Source organism: Scatophagus argus, chromosome 8, assembly GCF_020382885.2.
Source record: "Scatophagus argus isolate fScaArg1 chromosome 8, fScaArg1.pri, whole genome shotgun sequence".
NCBI classification, from domain to species: Eukaryota; Metazoa; Chordata; class Actinopteri; family Scatophagidae; genus Scatophagus; species Scatophagus argus.
Genome location: NC_058500.1, coordinates 3,078,953 through 3,100,863, shown reverse-complemented (window position 1 = coordinate 3,100,863; position 21,911 = coordinate 3,078,953). Strand labels below are relative to the sequence as shown.

Below are 21,911 nucleotides of genomic sequence, written 5' to 3'. Positions count from 1 at the left end.
GCTCAGCCTTTCAGGCTAGTTAGCTGTAAAGTTCAGCCAAAAAGCCCTTACGACAATATCTATTATATGAGAAAACACGTAAAGTAACTTCTGCAGCTGCAGCGTAGTTAATTAAGCTTCTCACTGCAGCACCAGCAGCCCGCTTTGGAAGCCAGCTAGTCGGCTAACCAACAGTGTTACCACGCTAGCTGACAGCTAGCTGGAATTGGCGGTTCTCGACCTCTCACTCAGTCAGGCTGTTGTCACATCCGCCGTCCGACACGTCCTCACAGGCCCGCCGCTGTCAGCGTCCCTCTGTGTACGGTGCTGTTGTGGCCGCAGGAGCAGACTACTCGTACACACTATCGACCTTTCAGAGCAAAAGTATCGCAGCAAGATGTTTCGATGCCTCGCTTCACCACACCAAAAATCACGTGACCCCCCGCCTCCACCCCCCCACACACAAAAAGGCCTGGCCACCCCACGCTCGTGTCACAGAGCTGTCGCGCCGATTTTGAATGCGATATCGTGTTGATCTTAGCCTGTTTTCATGAAAAGGGCTGCACACTGTGTTTACTTGTGGTTTGGTTTATAATACAATACAATCCACTGAACAAAACAACTATAGTTCAAGCAGTAAAACCAGTTAAATTCGGACTGTTTCAACACGGACTCAACATTTAATCCACACGAATACAACCGCTTTGCCAGCAGATGTCGCCATTTTGACATCTTCGAAAACATTTCCAGAACAGTTGCTTCAAGGCGATTCCGTGATTTCTTATTGTATAGCGACGTGCTTTCCCCTAAAGCCGTCGTCTGTTTGGCTGGCAGAGCGAAGCAGCGCGGTTTACCTCAATCCTTTATGGGGCCCCGCGTATCATCCTCGCTATCTTTCCATGGAGGGGAAGCGGGTTTGTGCTAGTTAGTGGTTGGCGCAAATATCTCGAGATTTACGGGCCCACAACGAGACTTCAAGCGCAACCTGACAGAAAATTTGACGTTATAAAGTCAGGGAACGTTGAAACCAGGTTGAAAGCTGATGTTGTCACACTTTTTACGTATCTAAACAAAAATAAAATTTTCTTGTACATTAATCGATTTCCTCAGCCAAATAATTAGAACAATTATGGTGTCCAATCTGCCCTTTACCTTTCCAAAAGAAAGCCACGGTAAATCTAAAAAAACAAAAAACAAAAACTGCACTTCTTTTTTTACTAAAAGAATAAATTTTATTTCAGCACTGTAAGTCATTTCCCAACCAGTACAAACATGACTGCCATCTTTGTCTCTTTCTGAACCTTTCCTCCCCTCCCTCTGTGAGATCAGACCACCAACAGCCAGACATTTTTTTCCTAAAAAAATAAACAAAAACAAAATAAAACAAAAAAAAAAGCTTTCTTTTTCTCGTCTTTCCACAAACAGTCTGGTGCTTCCATAATGCTAACAATGATGACAAATTATACCAACCATAATTTTAACAGCAATAATGATGATGATAATATTTCTATAATATTATGGATAAATTTGAACCCTTTTCGCTGCACAGGTAGTTTGGGGGTGGCCCTGGGTACTGAAGTACATGTAGGGGGTACACATGTGGGTTTAGGGCGTGATTGACCAACTTGCCCACAAAGATCAACATGAGCCCTTTACTGGGACTCAACCATGGGGGTCTGGGGGGAAGAAATTATACTGGAGCTTGGGGGGGGGGGAGTGGCAGTGTAGAGAGAGACAGACAGAATAGGGACCTTTATTCAAACTGGACAAAATGCTCTGAGAATCCTGCTAATAGATCAGAACACAACTGATGCCTTTCTACATTCTGTATGACAGACAATAACACTGTTTAACATGTACAACACTTCATAGTACATTTCCGATCTGGGACTTTTGGGTCTCTTTACATCGTCGAGCCCTTTGTGCAGGCAGTGAGACAGGATACTCTTATTTCAGCAGTCACAGAGAGGCTGAATTTTCCTCATGTCAGTCTCAGCTTTTTCTTTTTCGTTTTCATATAGACACTGGAAATGATTTTTTATTTATTACAAAAGAAAGCTCGGAAACACAAGTGTTTGAGGCCGCAATGATTATTTTCAGGACAGATTAACAGTTTTGACTGTAACATGTCAAGAAATAATGAAAAATATTTGAAAACTTGAATAATATTCAAGTTTTCAGTGCTGCAAAGTGATGCCCTTAAATAACGTATTTTGTCTTACAATCCAAAGATATCAAATTTACTGTCAAATAAATGAACTTAGTTATTTTCATTTTTGATTATTCGTTTGGCTTTTTTTTTTAAATGTCAATTTCCTGAAGCCTGGTGTGCTGGATTCAACTTTGTTTTATTCACACCATGCAATATATTCAGTTTATCATCACACTGGACAAAGAAAAATCTAGGATTTAAAATGACAATCAAAATTGTTGCAGATTAATTTTCTGTCAATCGCAGCAGCTCTGATTTGCAGTCAACCCGAAAAACTCTTCAACAAAAAGGCTGTAGTTACAGACTGACCAATATTTTTTTAATCCATTTAAAGACTGTTTCAAGTCTTTCTTTTGTTTTTGATTTTTTCCCAAACCATTTTCTCCATTTTACAGATCAATTTTTTCTTGCTTGCACTCCAGTAATGTGAAATGCGAACAAGAAAATCCACACTTTGTCAGATCTGAGGAAAATTCTGCCACTTTCGACGGCCTCCGTGCCCACATAGAGAAGAGACTCAGCGTAGCAATAAGTTTCTCTATCAATCAGAAAAATTAAAGGCAAGTTTGATAGAGCACAACAGGTAGGTGTAAAGAAAACTGCAAAAGAGGGCGCCAAAACCCCAGCACGACTGAAAACAAGTCTGTCTGTGTCCATCCTTCCTTCCTTCCTTCCTGTGTGTTCGTTCGCAAGCTAAATTCTGTCAACGGAGAATTTACATGTGAGCGCGAGAGCGAGGAAATGTGACGGTGAATTTACCCACAATGCCTCGACCCGGCCTCCTGGCTCCACAAAAACACACTTCCTTCCTTCTTCCCTGTCTGTCTGCATCTCCACAACAGCCAGTGTTTTAAGAAAACAAAACAAAAAAAACACCTGTACCTCACAGACTTGTCAGATAAATCACATGTGCTGCAATGTCAAAATATATATAATCATACTCATCAGAAAACTTTACTCGAGGAGGGGGGGAAACCATCGACATCAGGGGCGGGGGGGCTGTAGGGACTTTTAAAGGGGAAGGGGGGGCTGTTAGGTGTACTTTGGTTCTCAGGTGTTTACAAGAGATATTTTGCTGCTTTGTGCAAGGGCGCGGAGTTCATCTTAGACTGAGAAGTCCACCACGAAATCGTTATCAGGGATATTATGGGAAACGTAATACTTAGTGCAGACGATGATTTTTCAATTCGGAAAACGGGCAATATTTACTTACGTACATAATAAACGGTGGTCTAAAGATGCCATATAACATACAGGTAAGGAAAATCGCAATCATTACAGTTCAAATCTCTAGGTTGGCTAAGCGTATTTCAGTACTAACTGAAGCAATGGTAGAAGGATTAGATTAGAAGATGTAATAACATTAAAAATAGTAAGAAAAAACACATTTGCACAATTGAATAAAACCGTTTTGATTTTTTTTTCTGATTTTTTTTTTCCAGACTCTGGCTAGATACATACAGAACGTTAATATAACCTTTACTGTTAGTTGGGTTGATTAAGGGGCGGGGCAGCCCACAGAGAAAAGAGAAAACGGCCAATAGATACGGTCCTAAGGGCTAAAGGAGAGGCGGAGAGGGAGGGTGGCGAGAGTGAAAGAGAGAACTGAAATCCAGAGGGGGAGGGGGGGGTGTAAAATATCTGAGTGTGCTTGTGTGTGATTGCTTTTCATGAAAATCAGTGGGCATGGTTGGTGTGTGTGCGTGTGATTGTGAAAGTGGCTGCATGTACGCTGTGAGGAAGATTGGAGGGCAGAGAAAAGAAGCGAATGAACAGTTTTGGGGGGTGCAGAGAGAAAGGGGGGGGGGGGGGGGGTAAGAAAAGGTGTCATAGCAGGAGGAGGGGGGGGTTAGGATAACAAGCATAAAAATCACTGATCAAATATCTATCAAACTAAAACAGACAAGGACAAGAGAGGGACACTACATCATGTATTGTGTTGACTTTTTTTTATCCCATACTAGCTACTGTGTAACTCAGGGTTTAACATCTATGCATCTGTGTGTGTGTGTGTGTGTTAATGCGTGTGTGTGTGCGTGTAAATGGTTGATTGTGTGCCTACCTGACACTTCTAACATGTACTTTTGAATCCGTCCATGCAAACTTGTGGGATCTGAAGAGTCAGTAGAGTTGTGTTACCAAATGATCTCTGATGAACTGACGAGCACTCCACTGGGAACTGAAACTGCACAAAATCACTTCAGCACAAAAGCAGAGAGAATGCTGCTGGTAACAAATGCAACTGAATACCTGTCTGTCGTGTGTGTGTGTGTGTGTGTGTGTGTGTGTGTTAGGCGAGCGAATCAAGAGAGGGCATCGTATACCAGATCACGCTCTGGCTCGCCGCAGAAAAGCCATCTTCTAACAATGTACTGTTGCGATACATATATTTGTACTAATGTCAAAAGTTGAAAGCAGTTAAGTATATGACTCCTAGTAATTCTAGACTTAGTATTTCGGCCAGTGGAGCTATATTCTCTAGCCTAGTCTTGGTGTCCTGTGTATTACAGTCCTGTGTTAAGCCCGACGCTGTTCCCTACTCTTAACCTATGAACACCTACAGCATACGTATGCTCAACCCTACCAATAGCGGCTAACGAGTCCAAACCCCTGGTTTCATTTGCTGTTGGTGTAAGAGACGGCGGCACGGCCCAGCCCCGTGACGAGGGGCGTAGGCCTGCGCTCGTGGCTGGGTGAACTGTCGGCATTTCACTGTTAATGGTTGAGTTCATAACTGAGGGGATGTCTGACGTGACTACATTAACACTTACATACATAGTCAGGGTTTTGTCTTTCAAAAATGGCATTTCAGAAGAGCTTTTTCCATGTCAATTTTGTGGCACAAGATAGAGCACAAGTCATCAACATAGTAAGAAAATAAGGTGCTTCTTGTTGACTTGCCTTTTGTTTTTTACACAGTGAGCTCATTTCGACCTCTCTTGGTAGGTTTATAGAGATTATTACAATGTTCATGGCCAGCATCTCTCAGCCAGTTATCTGTCAGTTTACTGCTTTTACATTTGCAGTTGTGCTACCAGTAAATGGTAAGTTGTATTTCCGTAGTCAGATGAAATCTACTATGGGGGACACATCTCATTCTCTACAAACGTAAGTGCTCTAATAAAACAATTCATTCTCTTAGAAGTCTCAGATTGTGAGCGGTACACTCAGGTCCGCCATGAGGCCTCTCTCTCTCTCTCTCTCGCTCTCTCTCCTGTCATGTGATCCAACCCATAAAGCCTCTGCCATGTCGGGCTGAGGTGCTTCAGGGCAGGGAAGTGCTTCCTGCTGGTCTAAAGTGACACACCGGAGCTCTGCGGGGCAACAGCTCTTTGTGTTGTTCAATCACCACCAGAGGGTGGAGGGATCTTTGAGGCTTTGTTGCCACACCCCTTTTCTATCACTGGCTGCCTCGGCAGGCTAGCCTTATTAAAATACACTTTGGATATAACTTTGTAGAAATCTAAACTGATTCCTAGGAATCCTTGACGTGGAGAATCAGGAGTCCTTACAGCTTCATTGCAAAGTTCTCGACTGAACGTGAGGCCGGTCTGTGGGGAACTCTGCTGCGCAGCAGTTACCCAAACCCTCAACATTCATTTCACTCAATTCAATTCTCTTTTCTTTTTGGCCTTAACTCCAGAAGGTGCCTCAGAGATTTTCGTTTCTTTATCACCTGGTAGAGGACTGTCCAGTGTGGTTCAACATTTTTTAAAACAAAGTGCTTCTTTGTCTGAAACCACTCTGTTCACATTCTGACGTCTCTCGAATAGATCTCTACCTTTAAATGTAGTTCTACAAGTCATAATGATTTACTTATGCGCAGGGGGACACCCCTCACAGACTGTCAATTCACCTGTATAGGGGCTTGTTCAAATTCATTATATTTAAATACAATATTAAGTGCTTCTGTTGGGATAGTACAATCAAAGCTTTGGGACAAAGGGACAAGGGGGGGTGGGAGTATAATATAATAATGCACTTTCTTTTGGAGGAGCGGGGTAATATCTTGCATACGTTGGGGTTTAAGGTGCATAAATTCATGGGGTCTCTTAGCACAGCTAAGCACTAGGCTATGCTACAAACGTCAAAGTAAGATAGCGCGCTAATATCATGGTGGTGCAGAAGTGCTCCTGTGGATAAAAAGCCAATCAATAAAAGGGTTTGTTGCTAGTAAGTATACTAACACCGTGTGTTTAGCAGTGCTGCTAGCCTGCAGACTTTGGGGGACGAGGGTCACTGCACAAATCCAGAGTCAAGCTCTGAACAACTCTCAGAATTCATGTAAGACACAAACCTCACACAAGATGGCTATGGCAACAAACCACATCAACACACAACTACCGACCATGGTGACCAGGCCTAGATGCTGTAACCATGGAAACCACATCCCATCTGTCACCGTAACCGCAAGTTTAACATCTGTGTGCAGAGTTTCAAACAATGGGACCATTAAAAACACAAAATAGGAAATTCAAACTGTACAGATACCCATACATACTAGGGGGCTCTTTAAAGTGGTGGGTCGTAATGGTGGGGGGGGGTTAAGCTTATTTAACTCTGAGTGCGGGAGGGAGGCGTTTAGGATTTTTGAGGGGTGGGGCGCTTACAGACTCATGGAGAAAACCTCTTTTCATAAAACAATGTAAAACCACATGAGAAAACTAAAAAGGAAGTAACAGCTAGCTGCTTTAACCTATCACATGGAGCAGCAGGGCAGAGGAGGAGGAGCCTCACTCCACTTCCTGCTCCGTGTGATGATGTGTACAGCTAGCAGACGGGGCTACAAAAACAGGGAAAGGCAGTCGAACACAGAGAACTCTCTCAGAGCAGCGCATCCTGGGAGGGATGCCATCACTCCTCCTTCTGTAGTGCTCCGTCTGACGGGCAGTCGTCAAGGCAACAGGGGGCCTCTACTTCTACCCCCTCTGATTGGTTGTCTCTGCTGGCTAAGGCACACGGGATTGGCTGGGCCAGGGGGGCCAGCTCCAAGGGCTGGCCGATGGCGGAGGCTGCTGAGCTGCCGTTCAGCTGCTGAGTCGCGACCTCTGGCATGGAGCCCGCCTCCTCTGAGGGCTTTGGGGGAGTGCTGGGTGGGGGCGGTGACGACGTCTGGAAGAGGACAGCAAGAATTTTAACAGAACAGCAGGAGACACGATGGCAAGCAGGGACGTGACAGAGAGGAAATTTATAGCTGTGATGTTCTCTGGTGATCATGCACTGACCAAACTGTGTGAAAGTTTGCTGCTCATGTTGTACCTGTGTTCTGTTGGCAGGTGTCTTCTTCACTCCCCTCGCTTTTGCTGGAATCTCTTTGCCCCTCCTGCAGTGAAGAAACAGAAAGATGTGTGGATGTGGAACATGACCAGTGTCCTGCTAACCTACGTGAAGTGAACACATGCAGGATGTTCACTTCAAGTTCAGCAAGCAGCAAATCCCACTTTACTTTGTGACAGCCTGTCCAAAAGTCAACTCCAAAATGTAGTAATCAGTCAGTCTTTTCCCTGCTTCTTCTACGATTCTGTTGCAATTCACAAAGTCTAAAAACAGGTTTCTGTAATTAAGTTGTGTATTTATGTAATTTTGATGGAAGATGTAAGGTGGAACTGTAAGGTGGACGAAGACAAAGCATTTTGTCAGTGGGCATTATTGAGCAGCCGATTAAATAATAAACATAAAACATAGAGACCACATCAGACGAAATTAACACAGGCACAGGGTAATGACAGCGGGTGTGTAATGAGATCTGCTGTATATGACATTTGAAATGAGGGACAGCAGAAAAAGTTTGAAATAACAATATTATGTCATATTCATGTTATCTAAACCAGCTGCAACTGTGCACTATTGCTCGTAAAATGGGAAAATGTCATAATGTGATAAAAATGTGGCTCCTGTGTACATTTGGCACAAGATGCCTACAAATTGATTAACTTTTACCCACCTTTTTGTACATCAAGCTGTGAGTTAAATACAGATGAGTCAGTTTAACCTCAGGACGTTCCCACCTCTACAAAAATACAACGCAAAAGCCCTGTGGTGTGCCGTCAATACTGATACTTAATCAAGTGGAAGGTTTTCTCAAATGTACTTTGTTAGCTTGCTAGTTAATGTTGGTTGTTTGATAAAGTATAAAGTATTCATTTTAAGGTACTGCCAGTAACTGCAATGACCTCCAGGCATAATTTGCTCTGCCACTCGCTGATCTGAGAGTGAGGAAATCTTTTCTTTGAGCTCACTGCCTCAAGCAGTAATAAACAACAACGTATTTGCCACTGAAGAAATCCAAATTAATATTAATGCACGCTAATGCTAATTGCTATGACTAAACAGTGTTTCAGTGTTTTGAGTGTGTGTATTTGGATTTGTGCTCAGTGGATCATTGTCACAGTGACAGCATGTGTAGTGTGTTTACAGCTGTGGAAATCTGGTGGTTTGAAAGGCAAACATGTCATTAGCTGTAATCGATTAAAAGCAGCTTACTCACCCTCTCCCTGCTCCCACTGACACCACCTGCATGTTGAACCCCCCTCTCCCACGGACTGGTTTGTTCCCAGCCCACTGGCCAACGACCATGCCAGCGATCTCCAGTTTCCCTCCCTGAGGGGGGATGGACTGGATGCCTGAAGAAAGAAGAAAAGAGGCAACGACTGACATCAACACAACACCAAAAAATGTTTGTTTAGGTTTAGAATGCAAAGCGAGCACATTACATGCTGAAATGCTGCTTTCACCTAGTGTGTAGTATAGAATTAGGACAAAGAGGACAGAGTCTACATCCAGTTTAAACTTTTTTAAACATCTAAAATATAAAAATATGCAAGAGAGTGACAAGCGAAACTAGAGAATCACTATACCTGGAAAGGCTCTGGGTCTGTGCTGTGCAGGGTGATGTGGATGATGTGGGTGATGATGAGGGGGCATGCCGCCCATGGGCCGAGGTGGGTAGAGTGGAGGCATGGGGTAGAAAGGGGGCACCATGGCAGGAGGGAGGAAGGCAGGAGGTGGAAGAGGAGGGGGAGGAGGAGGAGGGCGGGACAGGTTGATGCCTTCGAGGATTGCCTGACGCATCTTCTCCACCTTGGACACCAGCTCCTCCTGCAGAGCAGAAAGACAACAGAGACTGAGCCTTTCAGCTATAAAGTTAACGATATGAACGTACCACACAGACCTTCAGGTCAAAGACATCCACGTTAGGTTAACAGGCAGTAAATGTGATCGTGAATGGCTGTCTGTCTTTATGTGTCAGCCCTGTCAGTGACTGGCTACCTGCCCCGAGAACCACGGACGGGTAGAGCTAATAGGTGGATGGATGACTGTTACTTACTTACTCATTTCTGTCACATGATTACTCACACTCACACACACACACTCCATACCTGCCCCTCACACATGTCCAGCAGGGCAGCCCGGTCGCGTGCAGCCCGGGCCAGTTTGCTCTGGAACAGCTTGCCGTCAAAAAAGCCCCAGGGACAGCAGTGTTCCCATGGTAACGGCTGGCCGCACACATCATTGATGAACAGCGCTGTGTCAACGCCGGCCATAAAGAGAGAAGCCAGCTGCACGCCGCGGGCATCCACCTTCTCTACCTAACAGACGCATACAAACATGAAATTACAGCACATTTAAAGTGTAGGCAGCACACAGATATGAGTAGTAGAAAAGCTAAAGGAAGTGAAAGAAATAAAGAATAGTGAGTGAATCATGAGATCCCGAACACAAGGTGTGTGGGCGCACACCTTAGATCTTGTCTCACGGGAGATGTGTGCAACTCCTTGTTGGTTGTAAATCAAAGAATTTTGCTTGTAAAACCAAAATAAGAGTGCAGTAAAATTAGAATATCCAGCAGCTGTACCACAGAGCTTGAGGATACATTAGTCTGTGCAAGCAAAATTGAATAGGAACCACAAAAAAACTGAAAAAAAGTACAAAAACATAATAATTGTGCATAACACCTGTTATCTGTAGGGGGAAAAATACAAACGATGAATGATTATCCAACATTGAGGGAGTCTAACCTTGAGCTCCTGTAGCTGGTCAGGTTCGTAGAGCTGGCTGGAAACAGCCTGAGCCAGAAAGGCATCTAGCTCATGTCTCTGGAGGATCCTTCCCCCAGGCCACTGCATCATATACCTGTGAGAGAAGGAAGACAAAACTCAATTTAGAACAGGAACACAGAGCTTAAGTATACTGCACAAACACGGGTGTCCACGCTGTGACTCTCTCCAAGGGCCACAAATGTGGTTCTGAATGGCTGTCAATGCAGAGTGTGATAGCAGCTTCTCATGGCAGGTGAAGTCTTACTGCTGGCTCTGTGATGCTCTCCGTGCTACGCTGAGCAGTGGTCAGTCAGCATCCCCTGAGCCTCCATATCACACAGGAAGGAGTAGCTAAAGCTTCCTCATTGTTCTCTTTTTAAATGGCAGAGAGGGTTCAAGCTGAATTTAAGGGCGTAGCTGCCCTTTAAAATTAGTTGTTAGACCTGTGCATTTCCTGCTGTGACAGTGCAAAATGCCTGCTGTGAAAAAGGTCAGTTAGATGAGATATGCTTGAAACAAAGCCTAACCAAGTTTTGTCCTAAAATAAAGACACCGCTGATTAAACAAATCAAAAAGTGTACAAAGTGACAGTTTTCTGTGGATTGACAGAAAGACTAACAGATCTCCATATAAGAATTTGCATCCACCATCTCTAAACCTCCATGTGAAAACCCCACACTTTACAATTTTTCATATCATATATTCATATCATATCATTTTTCAATATCATAAAGCAGCAAGTCTGTATATTTGAGAAGCTGGAAAATTCTAGAATTTTTGTCTGTAAAGTGGTTCAAGTGATTAGTCAATGTAAACTTAACTAAAGCGAGCAGTGGTGTAGAGCACCATCATACCTGAGCACGCAGCACATGAGCAGCAGATGCTGTGGGACCTGTGCTGGGTTAAGGAGGGCTGGGCAGTCAGAGCGCAGGCAGGCCAGGAAGGCCCTGGTTCTCCTGGAGCGGTCCTCACTGGCACGGCCCAGCCACAGCCGCCGAAGGTTGGGGCACGTCCACTCCCGGAAACACAGGGCCGGAACCAGCTCTGGAGTCAGGGCCGACTTGGCCTTACCGCTGCTCCACTCTTTGATAATCACTGGAGGAACTGCAACACAGAGGCAAGAGACGCGTGTCAGTATAAAAACGGCTGGACAATCTAAGAATAAATGTGAATATTTTTACAGTCCTTATACACTCAGGAATGATGACTCCGTCTCCCACATCATCCTAGTCAGTCCCCTCTACTAAGTCCCAGGACCTACCTTCCAGGGGAGCCCTCTTGCGGAGAGCAAGCCTCTCCAGGCGGCGGTGCGTTTCAGCCAGGCTGAAGAGGACGCCGTATGCATACTGTCTGGCAGCACGGAACAGCAGAGAGGCAGGAGGCAGCTCAGAGTTACACTCATCCTCTATACACACTGGCATCTTCATCTCTCCCTGAGGGGTGTGACGGGTAGAGGAGTCGGGACAGAGGGAAGCGATTAAAGAGAGGACCAAGAGCTCTGACGTGGTTGCTATATCACCTCCATCGCCATTTTAATAATTTCGTAAATGAAGAAAATGTTTTACCTTGGTCAATATGTGGAAAATCTGAGGGTACATCAGTCCTCTTCTGTGTCTGTGCTCGGCTACACGAAGAACCTCAGCACTGACCTAAAACCAACAAACAAACACGGTGACCAAATGCAGCTTTTCTACATGTACTACAGCTGTGTTGTTTAGTCTAAAAACGCTTTTTCTTTTCTCACGGACACATACCTGAGGCAGAGGGGGTGTGGTTATGTCCATGTGACTCCGTGTCGCCATAGACAACAGTGACGGAATGTTTGACCCGCTCCCGTTGCCTTGGGAACCGTCTCCAGAGGCTGAGCCCCCCCTTCCAGCAGGATCCTCCCATCGAGAGGGCTTGTCCGTCAAATGGCTGAAAGAAAGGGTTCATGGGAGTGTTTAGTCATCCTGGAGCAGGCATTTGTCGAGTGTACGTGTGCGTGTGTGTGTGTACACAGAGTTTCTGCAGAGAAAGGATTCACTCAAACACACTTTGCACAGATGCTCACTTTGTTTCAAAGGTTCACAGAAACATAACACACTCTACCACAAGTCCAAAGCGTCCCTTTCCTGACTTTTAAACCTTATTTTTGAATCACTGACATGTCAACAAAACACGTAAAAAGTCACTCTTATCTTCAGTAAATAGCTTTCTCTGCTGCTCCTCGAGTACATGAACCCCTACTGGAGGAGGCTGTAGTCCACGTCCTTTAATATCCAAGTCCAATCTGATACTTTAATTTGCCTGAATGTGGACTAAAGTTGTATGCACATGTAAGGTGTAACCTAAATTTAGCTCCACATTTTACAAGCTACTTGTTTCAAATACAGGATTAATTGATTGGTCAAAATCAGCTCCATGTCCATCTTGTTTGTATCAATTTGAAACCAGCCATGCATGTAATCTTTCTCTCTGTGCATTTAACCTCACACTGCCGATGTGACAGCATTTAATTTGGATTTGTACTGTGTTGAAAAGGTTTTGGAAATGTTACTGGATGACTTTTGTTTTGAGGTGCCTATTTAGACATGTCACCAACATCACTGAAAAGCACATCTGTATATATCACAAAAGTCTCTGTTTCCCAGAAATATGATGAACCAGAGTGTAAAAGCTAACCTCTCTGTTTGCACTTACATCTAAATAAGGAGCTAACAGTTTCTGTGGTGTAAACAGAACATTTCTCTCTCTGTCTTACTTTGTGTTGCTGTCGTTGGGTTCATCTCCATCTGATGATGAGGAAGGAGACGGAGAGGGACCAGACTGAGTGCTGGTGTGATGATTGGGTAATCGACTTCCCCCCTGAGTGGAATCATATGGAGCTGACCAATCAGAAAAGCCCATCTTGCCTGTCAGTGAGTCGTTGCAGTCCTGGGACGGCGGCGGCGGGTTCTGGAACAGAGGGGTGGAGCCAGGTCCATATGGAGCATTTTGATAGGGTGGCTTTAGCCCAGGAACCTGGGGGAGAGGGAACTGTAGGAGGAGGAGTGAGAGGAGAGGAGAGGAAAACGGATTGGCAAAGGAAGAAAAGAAGCATAGGAACAGACAAGAGAAGAAGCAGCACAGGAGAGAAAGAGGGGAGGGAGGACAAGATGTCTCAGGGACGGGTTCTAATACTGTCCTATTTTATTTCAGATCAAACTAGAAGCATCCAATCAAGAGCGGTGAGAGGATTTAGGATGGACAGAAGTGCATCCCCCTCTCCCTCCCTTTGGCCAGTTTTCCCCTAAATGAGCACATGCCACAAAGGGATTCCAAAGAGCAAAAAACTTAATCCACATTGCTGCATGCACATTCATGCAGAGCAGAGAACAAATTACACACACACACACACCAAAGAGGACAAAGGATCACCAAGAAATCTACCTGATTCTTTCCAGGCTGCATCGGTCCCATGTGGCCAGGTGGTCCCCCAAACGGATTGGGTCCAAACCCAGGTACTAAACAGGGACACACACACACAAAAAAACAAGGATGTAAATAGATTTTCTTCATAAATGCATATCCACTAAGCCAAAAATGATTATATAATGATGTCGGCTATTGGTTCTATTTTCTTAACGTGTTCCCTAAGCAGTTCGCTACTCACAGATGAACGAGGAAGGCCCCATGTTGGGCGAGCGTGGTTTGGAGGCAGCTGAGAAATACTCCACCGCTTTCTTGAATCGCTCCACCTTGTCTTCCATTCGAGACTGGAAATGAAGCAAAGAAAGCATTATGTTGTCTGCAAGTCGATTTAATTTGGTGACACTGGCTAAATAGTAAATTAATATCATGGACTTCATCTTCAAATTGTCTCTTTTATCTAGCAATCAGTCCAACACCAAGAAGGATATTCAGTTTAGTTTCATACAGAGCTGCCACGATCAGCTGATTAACTGAGTAGTTGATCAAAAGAAAATCACTCCTTGCTTATTTTTATGATAGTAAATGAAGAGTCTTTGGGTTTTGGGCTGCCGGTTGGACAAAGAAAAAAATTTTGTCGACTAAATGATTAATTGATTAGCTGTGAAAATAACCAACACATGAATTAATAATGAAAATAACCACTAGTGGCAGCCCTACTGTGAAACGCGACAAAAAAAGACACAAAATCCTTACCATAACAAAGAGGAATTACTATGATACTTTCCCTCACAAGGAAGAGGACAAAAAAGATGAAACAACTACGAGACTACGGTTGCAGTCGTATTAAGTTCCGCCTTGTTAGTGTTATCTAAAAAAATTACAGTTCATGTCATGTTTCATCTTTCTCTGGACAAAGTATTTTGTGAAATGATAATGAAGCATGACTTGAGACTATTATACATGTGCAAACACACATTTTAATGTGTAAACCAGTGTAATCACTGCAGCAGCTGCTTCTGATGAAGTGAAACTCGATAACCACGTTAAGTACATGGATTTATATAAGGTGTGGTGTAATTCACTGGTTTAGCCCTGATGTGTGAGGAAGTGCACATGCTGACTCAGGTCTTGTGTCAACAGTAAAGACTAAGGCTGAACGCTGATCGCTGGAAGCAGTATCAGCAGATCCTGATCACCAATTAAAATGTTCTTTCTTTACTGTAAACTGCAAAAAAACCCAAAAAACAGAATTAAGACAATAAACGGTCACAGAATTTCTTAAGACAGAACTTGTTAAAAATTTTGGGCCTCAGTCTTTGTCTTGAAGCCGAGACTCGACGACTTGGCCACTGCTTCTGTCTGCTTACTTTCATCTCTGACATGTTTGGTCAAATGTACACACTTTACACACTGTAAAGTGTCTGCAACTCCAAGCTCAAAGTACTTTTACATCCAAACTATAGCACCTCAGTACATTTACTGTTAACTTTTTGTGTTGGCACATTAAAATACAGTTCAGTGTTTAATGCTTCATGTTCCTCTGAATACAAACTCTCATTCCTGCTGTGTGTTTAGCTCTGCTGTAAGCAGTTAGCTCCCTTAGCCAAACACACTGCAAGGCTCTGCTGCTCACCAGCTGCTAACAGCTAACTAGCTCTCCTCCTGCTGACTTCAACATAGATTTGTCCCCTCGGATTGACTAGCACAACATATTAGCGAGGTCCTGACAGGAGCCATTTGTGACTGAGGGAATAGATGGAGAATGCCACAAAAACATTTCACAACTCTCATATGTTTTGTAGGGCTCATGCAGAGCAGCAGATCAGAGATGATAGATAGAGAAACAACATGAGAAGATGTGCGCTGATGTGGTCAACACTCAGTTCAGTTTGTCATTTGATGATAGTGAGTTTGTCCCATTCACATATTCTGTAGTCCGGTTGGCTCAGGATTCTGTCGGAGATAATGGGGTCAAACCCTGCAGTCTGCTGTGGCATTTTACCAACGCAAAGAGAAACTGCCTTGCATGGTCATCTGATCTTCATAGAGACCATTAATCAAATTATTTCTAATGAATATCAACCATTAAGGTTCTATGGTTGATCAACCGAAGTGCCCTTAGTACCGACCTATTTATCCATCAGCAACAGGTATACAAGGTCGAAAGTATGCTACTAGCATATCCTTTATGGTAATCCAATAAAGCGGTTGACAAAATCTAAACAGTAGAAATCACTGAAAAAAAAGTCAGCGTGTAGTTATATCCTACCTGTGACTGTTTGAAGACATCTCTGGCGATGGCGTCGAGGTTTCCCAGGTCTTTGATGGAGGAGACGTACTCTGAGACGGCTTTGATCACCACCTCACAGGGCGGCAGCACCAACTGATGGGCTCGCACCTGAAACAGCAACCGTACAAAAGGTCCTTTTAATCCACATATACCCGGCTGGCTGAGGAGCACCACTATGAAAGAGATGTTTATCTGTACCACTTAGCATTTAATTGAATGGAAGTAAAATAAACAGATTACTAACTATTGTACCGTTCAATTAGACTACAAGCAAAAAGGACTGGCTATCTTGTCTTCCTTACGGGATTGGATCAAAGCTCCAATAGTCACATGACACGTTCTATTAAACTGCAGGATCCATCTAGGTGGGGGTGTAACGGTACATAAATTCCTCTCAAATTGTTCACTGCGGGGCCTTCAGTATGCGACTTTCTTGGTTTGCTGAACCCTGTGACCCAAACAGTTGGTGTCAAAATAGTCTATTTATGCCCATGTACTCACATATGAGGAAAAGAAATGTTTAGAGCTTTACCCAGAACATTTTCACAATGTATATCAGCTGTTGCATGTTAGTTAGCTCACCACAGTAAGTATGGCAGCTCCACTGTATGACTGCGCAACAGTTTAACAGTTTTTTTACAATGAAAATGGACAAAAATTTACGTCAAACTCAATGCCGTCAATGTTCAATTGATGTCGGTTTTGTCTTCGCAAGCACTGCAAGCACTGCAAGCACGTTGTTTAAAACGGGACCACTCAAATGTGCTGATAAGCTGAGAAAGACAAAAACAAACTGGAAGTCGAGTCCTCCTCCACATGCTGTTCAGCCTATCACGGCAGATTCAGATCAAAGCAATAACTAAGGCCATGAGAGCGTTTATCTCTATTGATATATGACTATAGACACTATAAAAAATAGAGGATTTAAATACATCACAACAACAGCTTGTGATGCCACTTGATAGTATCATGATCGGTTATGAAAAGGGCATCCTCAAAAGGCTCAGTCGCTCACAAGTTCACCACTTTGTGAAACACCTGATTGTATAAAGGATATTACTACAAGGGCTTTCTCAGTATTAGAGTATGCTACACTTTGCAGAACACTCTGGACTGGGACATATATGGTACCTTGAGAGAGGCCAAAGGGTGCTCTGGTCCCAGCAGACTCCAGTGAAAGGCAGCCAGGTCCTCATCAGGCAGAATATGATTTCCTGCATGAGAAAAACTCTTTCAAATGTTTGCTGTGTCACTGAACAAGGACGAGACACAAAGAGATGCCAAAAATACGCCTCATGGGGGTAGGTAGTGTGCTTCAGTGACAAAGCATCAATAAGAAAGGTGGAATACATGTTGGATTTGGAGCCCCATGTTTGTGTGTGTGCAGGCTGATGGTTTTGAGAGTGAGCTGCTCCTTACCCAGCAGAGCAGCAAAGCATGGCAGGTGCTGTGTCTTGAGCCCGAGCTGCCTGGCGGCCTCAGACAGCAGGTACTGGTGTGTGGTCAGGTTCTTGCCATTCCAACTCAGTTTGAGCGCATGTGAGGAGAAATAGGCGGGTACGTTGCAGAGGGCAAACTCAGAATCCTGAGCAATCAGGCCAGCAAATCCAAAGTCCCTGTAGAGAGACAGCACTTCCTGGTGGTGGTCCTCCAAAGTCTGTACAACCTGTGGCATGCAGAGTGGACAAACTCAGCCTGCTGTGTCAGAAAAACACAAACTCTAAATGGAGTTTTGAACACAGCACCTCCTTTAGAAAAAGTTTACATCCTGGCAGGTCATTAGTCTGAATTGGCGCATGTCAGATTCTGACTTTAAAGAGGCACTGATCAGTAAATAAATTGATAAGTATATAGACAGAAAATAAATCTGCGACTATTTTGTGAATTGTTTAAACATTCGTTTATATTAAAAAGTTGAGGAAAAATGCACAAATGTATCAAATGGCTAGGAAAATAACTGACACATCAACCAATAGTAAAGATATTCATTAGTAGCAATTCAAATGAGTAAAATATGTGCTGGCATCAGTGAAACTGATGAGCATTCACACGTTAGCATTCACTCAAGTAAACTCAATTTACAATGAATATAGGAATCAGAGATGCCCAGTGGTGCTGACAACTGACAGATTTTGTGTAGCAACAATATAATTTGTCTCCATGACCCATGAATACAATCAGTAATAAACCAATCTGCTTAAAAAAATACATCAGCGCAACAAATCACTTCCAAATGACAGGTAATGCACAGCCAACATAACTGCTTCAGAGCCCAACTGGGGGGTGGGGTGCATGTATTTGTGACGGAGGAAGAGCAGGGGGGCTTCACGATTATGCCAGAATTGTTATGTTACTATAGTTAATAAACGTTAGTATTAATCAGCGTGAAAACTAGATAATTAAGGCAAGTTACTTGATTAAAAATCTATTTAATGTCCTGGTAATCAAATCTCTGTCATCAAATGAATGTAAAACAGGGCACAGAAGGCAAGTTTGATTATGAGAAAACTGTTTTGTGACAGAAATGTTATTTTTCTCTATTTTTCCTCACCCATAACAAGCCTGAAACTATTAACCAATTTGAACAAGAATACAGACAATCACTGCAGACAGACAGACTTAGTGTTTGTGTTTGCGCAGCTGCACAAACAGGAAAACCAACGACTTGATCTGTCTGATAGTTGCCTTATAGACTTATCACATATGAACATAACTTTTATAAATTTTAACTTTCCTCCATGCAATTTTTTTTTAATTTCCATGCAATTTTTTGCCAGCTAGTCCATTTCATTTATTGTTATGTTGTGTCGTCTTCTTTTATGTTTTATTTAGGTTATTTTAATATGTGTTTCATATTCCAATTCCAATGTGTGAGTATTCTTCACAATCAAGAATCCATTGCTCTTGAAAGGAGGTACTTGCATTATTATGCTATAACATGATCACTATACTGATAGCACAAGATGGTGATTGATCTTTAAATGACAATATGTATAATAATTATTTCTGGAACAATACATGACCCCACAACAGTAGCTAATGCCACCAGCCCGGCAACGACTTCAGCAAAAGTGTGATTCAAGCAGAGGTGAGATACTTGAAGTTGCAGAAAAAGGACTGTTTTTCAGAGTACAGGTAGGCCAAACAAGTAAGTACACATGGGAGCTGTGAGTAATGATGCTGTACATGCACAAGGAGCATCAGAATGTGTTGTACTGTACCGTGGGTGGGATTTTTCAATCCTAACAAGCACATTCTTGTACACTTTGGCATTGTGGGGTTTTTAAATACTAGCATGCAAGCAGATGGAAAGATAAATCAAAGGCAAAAAAGAGAGACAGCTAGCTTAAACTGACAACATTGAGTCACATTTCCTTTCAGATCAACAGATCATTTGAAGTTACAAGATGTCTGCTTTGGAGATTTAGATGACAGGTGACAGGTGACGTCTTGTTCACCTGACCACATTCTATATAACAGGCTAAAAATAGAGAAAGCCAGACGTGATGAATAATAGAAAATACTACATTTTATATCAGAGCAAATAGTCAATAGATTAGTGATAAATGTTTCCAATTAGCAAACAACTGAGATGCACAAAATAAGTCATTACCAATGCACCACTGTCAGTGGCTGGGGAACTATAAATAGTCCATCCACTGAGCAGTTGTTCAACAATGCATGACAGGTTCATTGGGTTCATGTTATGTAATATATAGGCTAGACTGGGTCATGTTTTACAATAAGTGATTCTAACCTATCTTGAATAAGGATGCACGCAGTGGTTTAGCCAGCAGCCCGTGCTTCATACATCTAAAAAAAGGTGTTGCACTGGATATACTCCTCCTCCCAGTAGACCATCCCAATTACATCCAGGAGAGCAGAGCAGGCCCGCTACAGGAATCAACTAGACACAAATATCTGCTGCTAGAGACAGGCAAAGCAAAACAGCCCACTTGTCAGCTCAGGTCTGTGTTTGGGTATATCACTTAACAATACACAAATTCCAGATGCACTCATTCCAGTGGTTAGGGCTGGTAGTTACACTTATTCAGCAACTGGAAGGAGTTAAAACGGCGCTGACTGATGTAAGCTACTACATGGGCGTGCAAATAAAGAAGGGGCAAGTGTTAAATGAACAGCATGCCATATGACCACAATCAAACAACTTCACACATTGCTCACCCGCACTCGGAAACGGAACATGGCGAGGCGAACACAGTGGCTGAGGCAGGCCGGGGGCAGGAACCATGCCCGTGGAGGCGGGGTGGCCTTGCTGCCGACGTGGTTGACTATCAGCTGTGCCGTCTGTCTCTGGCTCTGGGCTCGCCGCGCCCACTCGGGCCAGCGCTCCTTCCCCAACGTGCCGTTGAAAACCACGACCAGTTCCAGGCCACCCTGGTACAAGCACGCCTGTGACAGGGCAGCCAGGTAGCCTAGCATGGCGTTCCATTCGCCCCCGCACACCCAATCAGTCTGGTAGCCGCCGTAGAGGCGCTGCAGGCCGGAGTCAGCGTCGATTAGGATCCTAGCAGGCGGGGGCGGGGGAGGCATGGGCCCGGGGTGATGTGGGTGGTGGTGTGGGTGATGATGGTGAGGGGGCTGGCGGGCCGCGGTACGGGCAAGCTTCAGTAGGTCCACCGGGACTGCGGCCCCGGGACACCGCTTCTCTAAATACTCTTGAAAACCCTGCACTCCCATGACGGTGTTGTTGAGCCTGTGTGTCTGGCCGGGAGTGGGCTCTGAATACGTTCTGTACGCCGTGTTTGTAATGAGATGTGGGGCGAGACTGTAGCTAGCTATGCACTTCGGGCAAGCTAACTAGTCTCCGATGTAGTGACTAACTGTAGTTTAGTTGACCCTGCAAAACAAGTTATCCGTCACCCAGACTAGTGAAATGAGTCACCATGCACTGCTGTACAAGCGTGTCTGCTAGCGTGACTTATAGCGAGATACCGAAGTGCCCAATTTCTCAGTTTTGGTCGTGGGTGCTCAGTTTAGTGTCCATCCCTGTGGATTTTTGGTTAGATGCCAACAAGGCCAGTGTAGCTACCTAGAACCAGAAAAAGTTCAACATTTTTCCTGCTCCCATAATTTGGCTTTAACATAACCAGCTTCAAAAATGTAGTTGGCAGCAAATAACGGAAATGCAGGAAGGTGGTGGATATTGTCGTGAAATGCCTACAAAACAGTTCTGTTCTGCTGGTTTGTGCACATGAAACAGATGCAATACTGCGCATTAGTTAGCAACCCACAGGCTGGATGGCCAGTTCGCGGACATGATGTTAAACCGAGCAGCTTGCAAAACCTTTATTTCTATCTGACAGCTAAAGTATTTGACATTTATTCTGCACTATGACGGGGATATATCAGCACGTGTGTAGCGGTAGCTTGCTGGCTCGCAGGTGTCAGAGTTACAATTAAAACAAACTAAAAAAGCTCAGTGTCTGGCTGACTGGCTAGCTGAACTAACATTTGCTAACTGTGTGGCTAGCTGTTAGCTCCTGGCAGGGGTCCCCGGCGTGATTTGACGCGTCAACTCCCGAAGACAAGTCCGGGGTGGACACGACGCGGAATGAGATGGATGTTTGACGAAATAAAAGAAAAGTAACTAAAAGAAAAGAAAAATAAAAGCCCGATGGTGCCTCCCTCGCTTTCTTCCACACTCACGGCTTCATGTTGCAGAGGGGAACATTACTTCCAAGCGACATCAGCCATCTTGCGACTTCCTCGCGGCCCAGTGGAGTGGGAGGGAAGGCGGAGGGAGTGGAGGGAGGTGGCGAGACCGCGGGGGAAGCTGGGAAATGTAGTCTAATAACGTATCACGTCCGACCAAGACAGGTGTAGTGAGAAAGACATCAAAAACTACAACTACCAGCATAAGAAAACGGACGGTTGAACGTGGATAAAAAGCTGGAGAGTAAAATTTCTCCAAGTAGCCCACAAGTGATTGAGATATAAACACAGTAATTTGTCTATCACCCATCTCGAATGCTGT

At 44.0% G+C, this 21,911-nt stretch overlaps 1 protein-coding gene across 1 annotated transcript; it reads right to left on the bottom strand.

Moving 5' to 3' along the window:
- Positions 1–1,188: 1,188 nt before the first annotated feature.
- Positions 1,189–21,678, bottom strand: fam120c (family with sequence similarity 120C). Its single transcript, XM_046396522.1, has 17 exons — positions 20,099–21,678; positions 17,333–17,579; positions 17,045–17,127; positions 15,893–16,021; positions 13,865–13,967; positions 13,642–13,715; positions 12,974–13,248; positions 11,985–12,147; positions 11,796–11,879; positions 11,492–11,663; positions 11,085–11,334; positions 10,210–10,324; positions 9,571–9,780; positions 9,049–9,289; positions 8,679–8,814; positions 7,451–7,514; positions 1,189–7,303 (listed from the first exon to the last, which is right to left on the bottom strand). The coding sequence occupies exons 1-17, from the start codon at positions 20,612–20,614 to the stop codon at positions 7,046–7,048; spliced, it is 3,120 nt and encodes a 1,039-aa protein (XP_046252478.1). The 5' UTR covers positions 20,615–21,678; the 3' UTR covers positions 1,189–7,045.
- Positions 21,679–21,911: the final 233 nt, after the last annotated feature.

What these genes read in the sequence shown, in the direction of transcription:
- fam120c (XM_046396522.1), bottom strand. Translation starts at nt 20,614, where the DNA reads ATGGGAGTGCAGGGTTTTCAAGAGTATTTAGAGAAGCGGTGTCCCGGG. An exon ending in CCCAACGACAGCAACACAAA is followed by an intron (nt 12,148 to 12,973) that starts GTAAGACAGAGA and finishes CCTTTCTTTCAG; the next exon opens with CCATTTGACGGACAAGCCCT. An exon ending in TGGACATGTGTGAGGGGCAG is followed by an intron (nt 9,290 to 9,570) that starts GTATGGAGTGTG and finishes TCTGCTCTGCAG; the next exon opens with GAGGAGCTGGTGTCCAAGGT.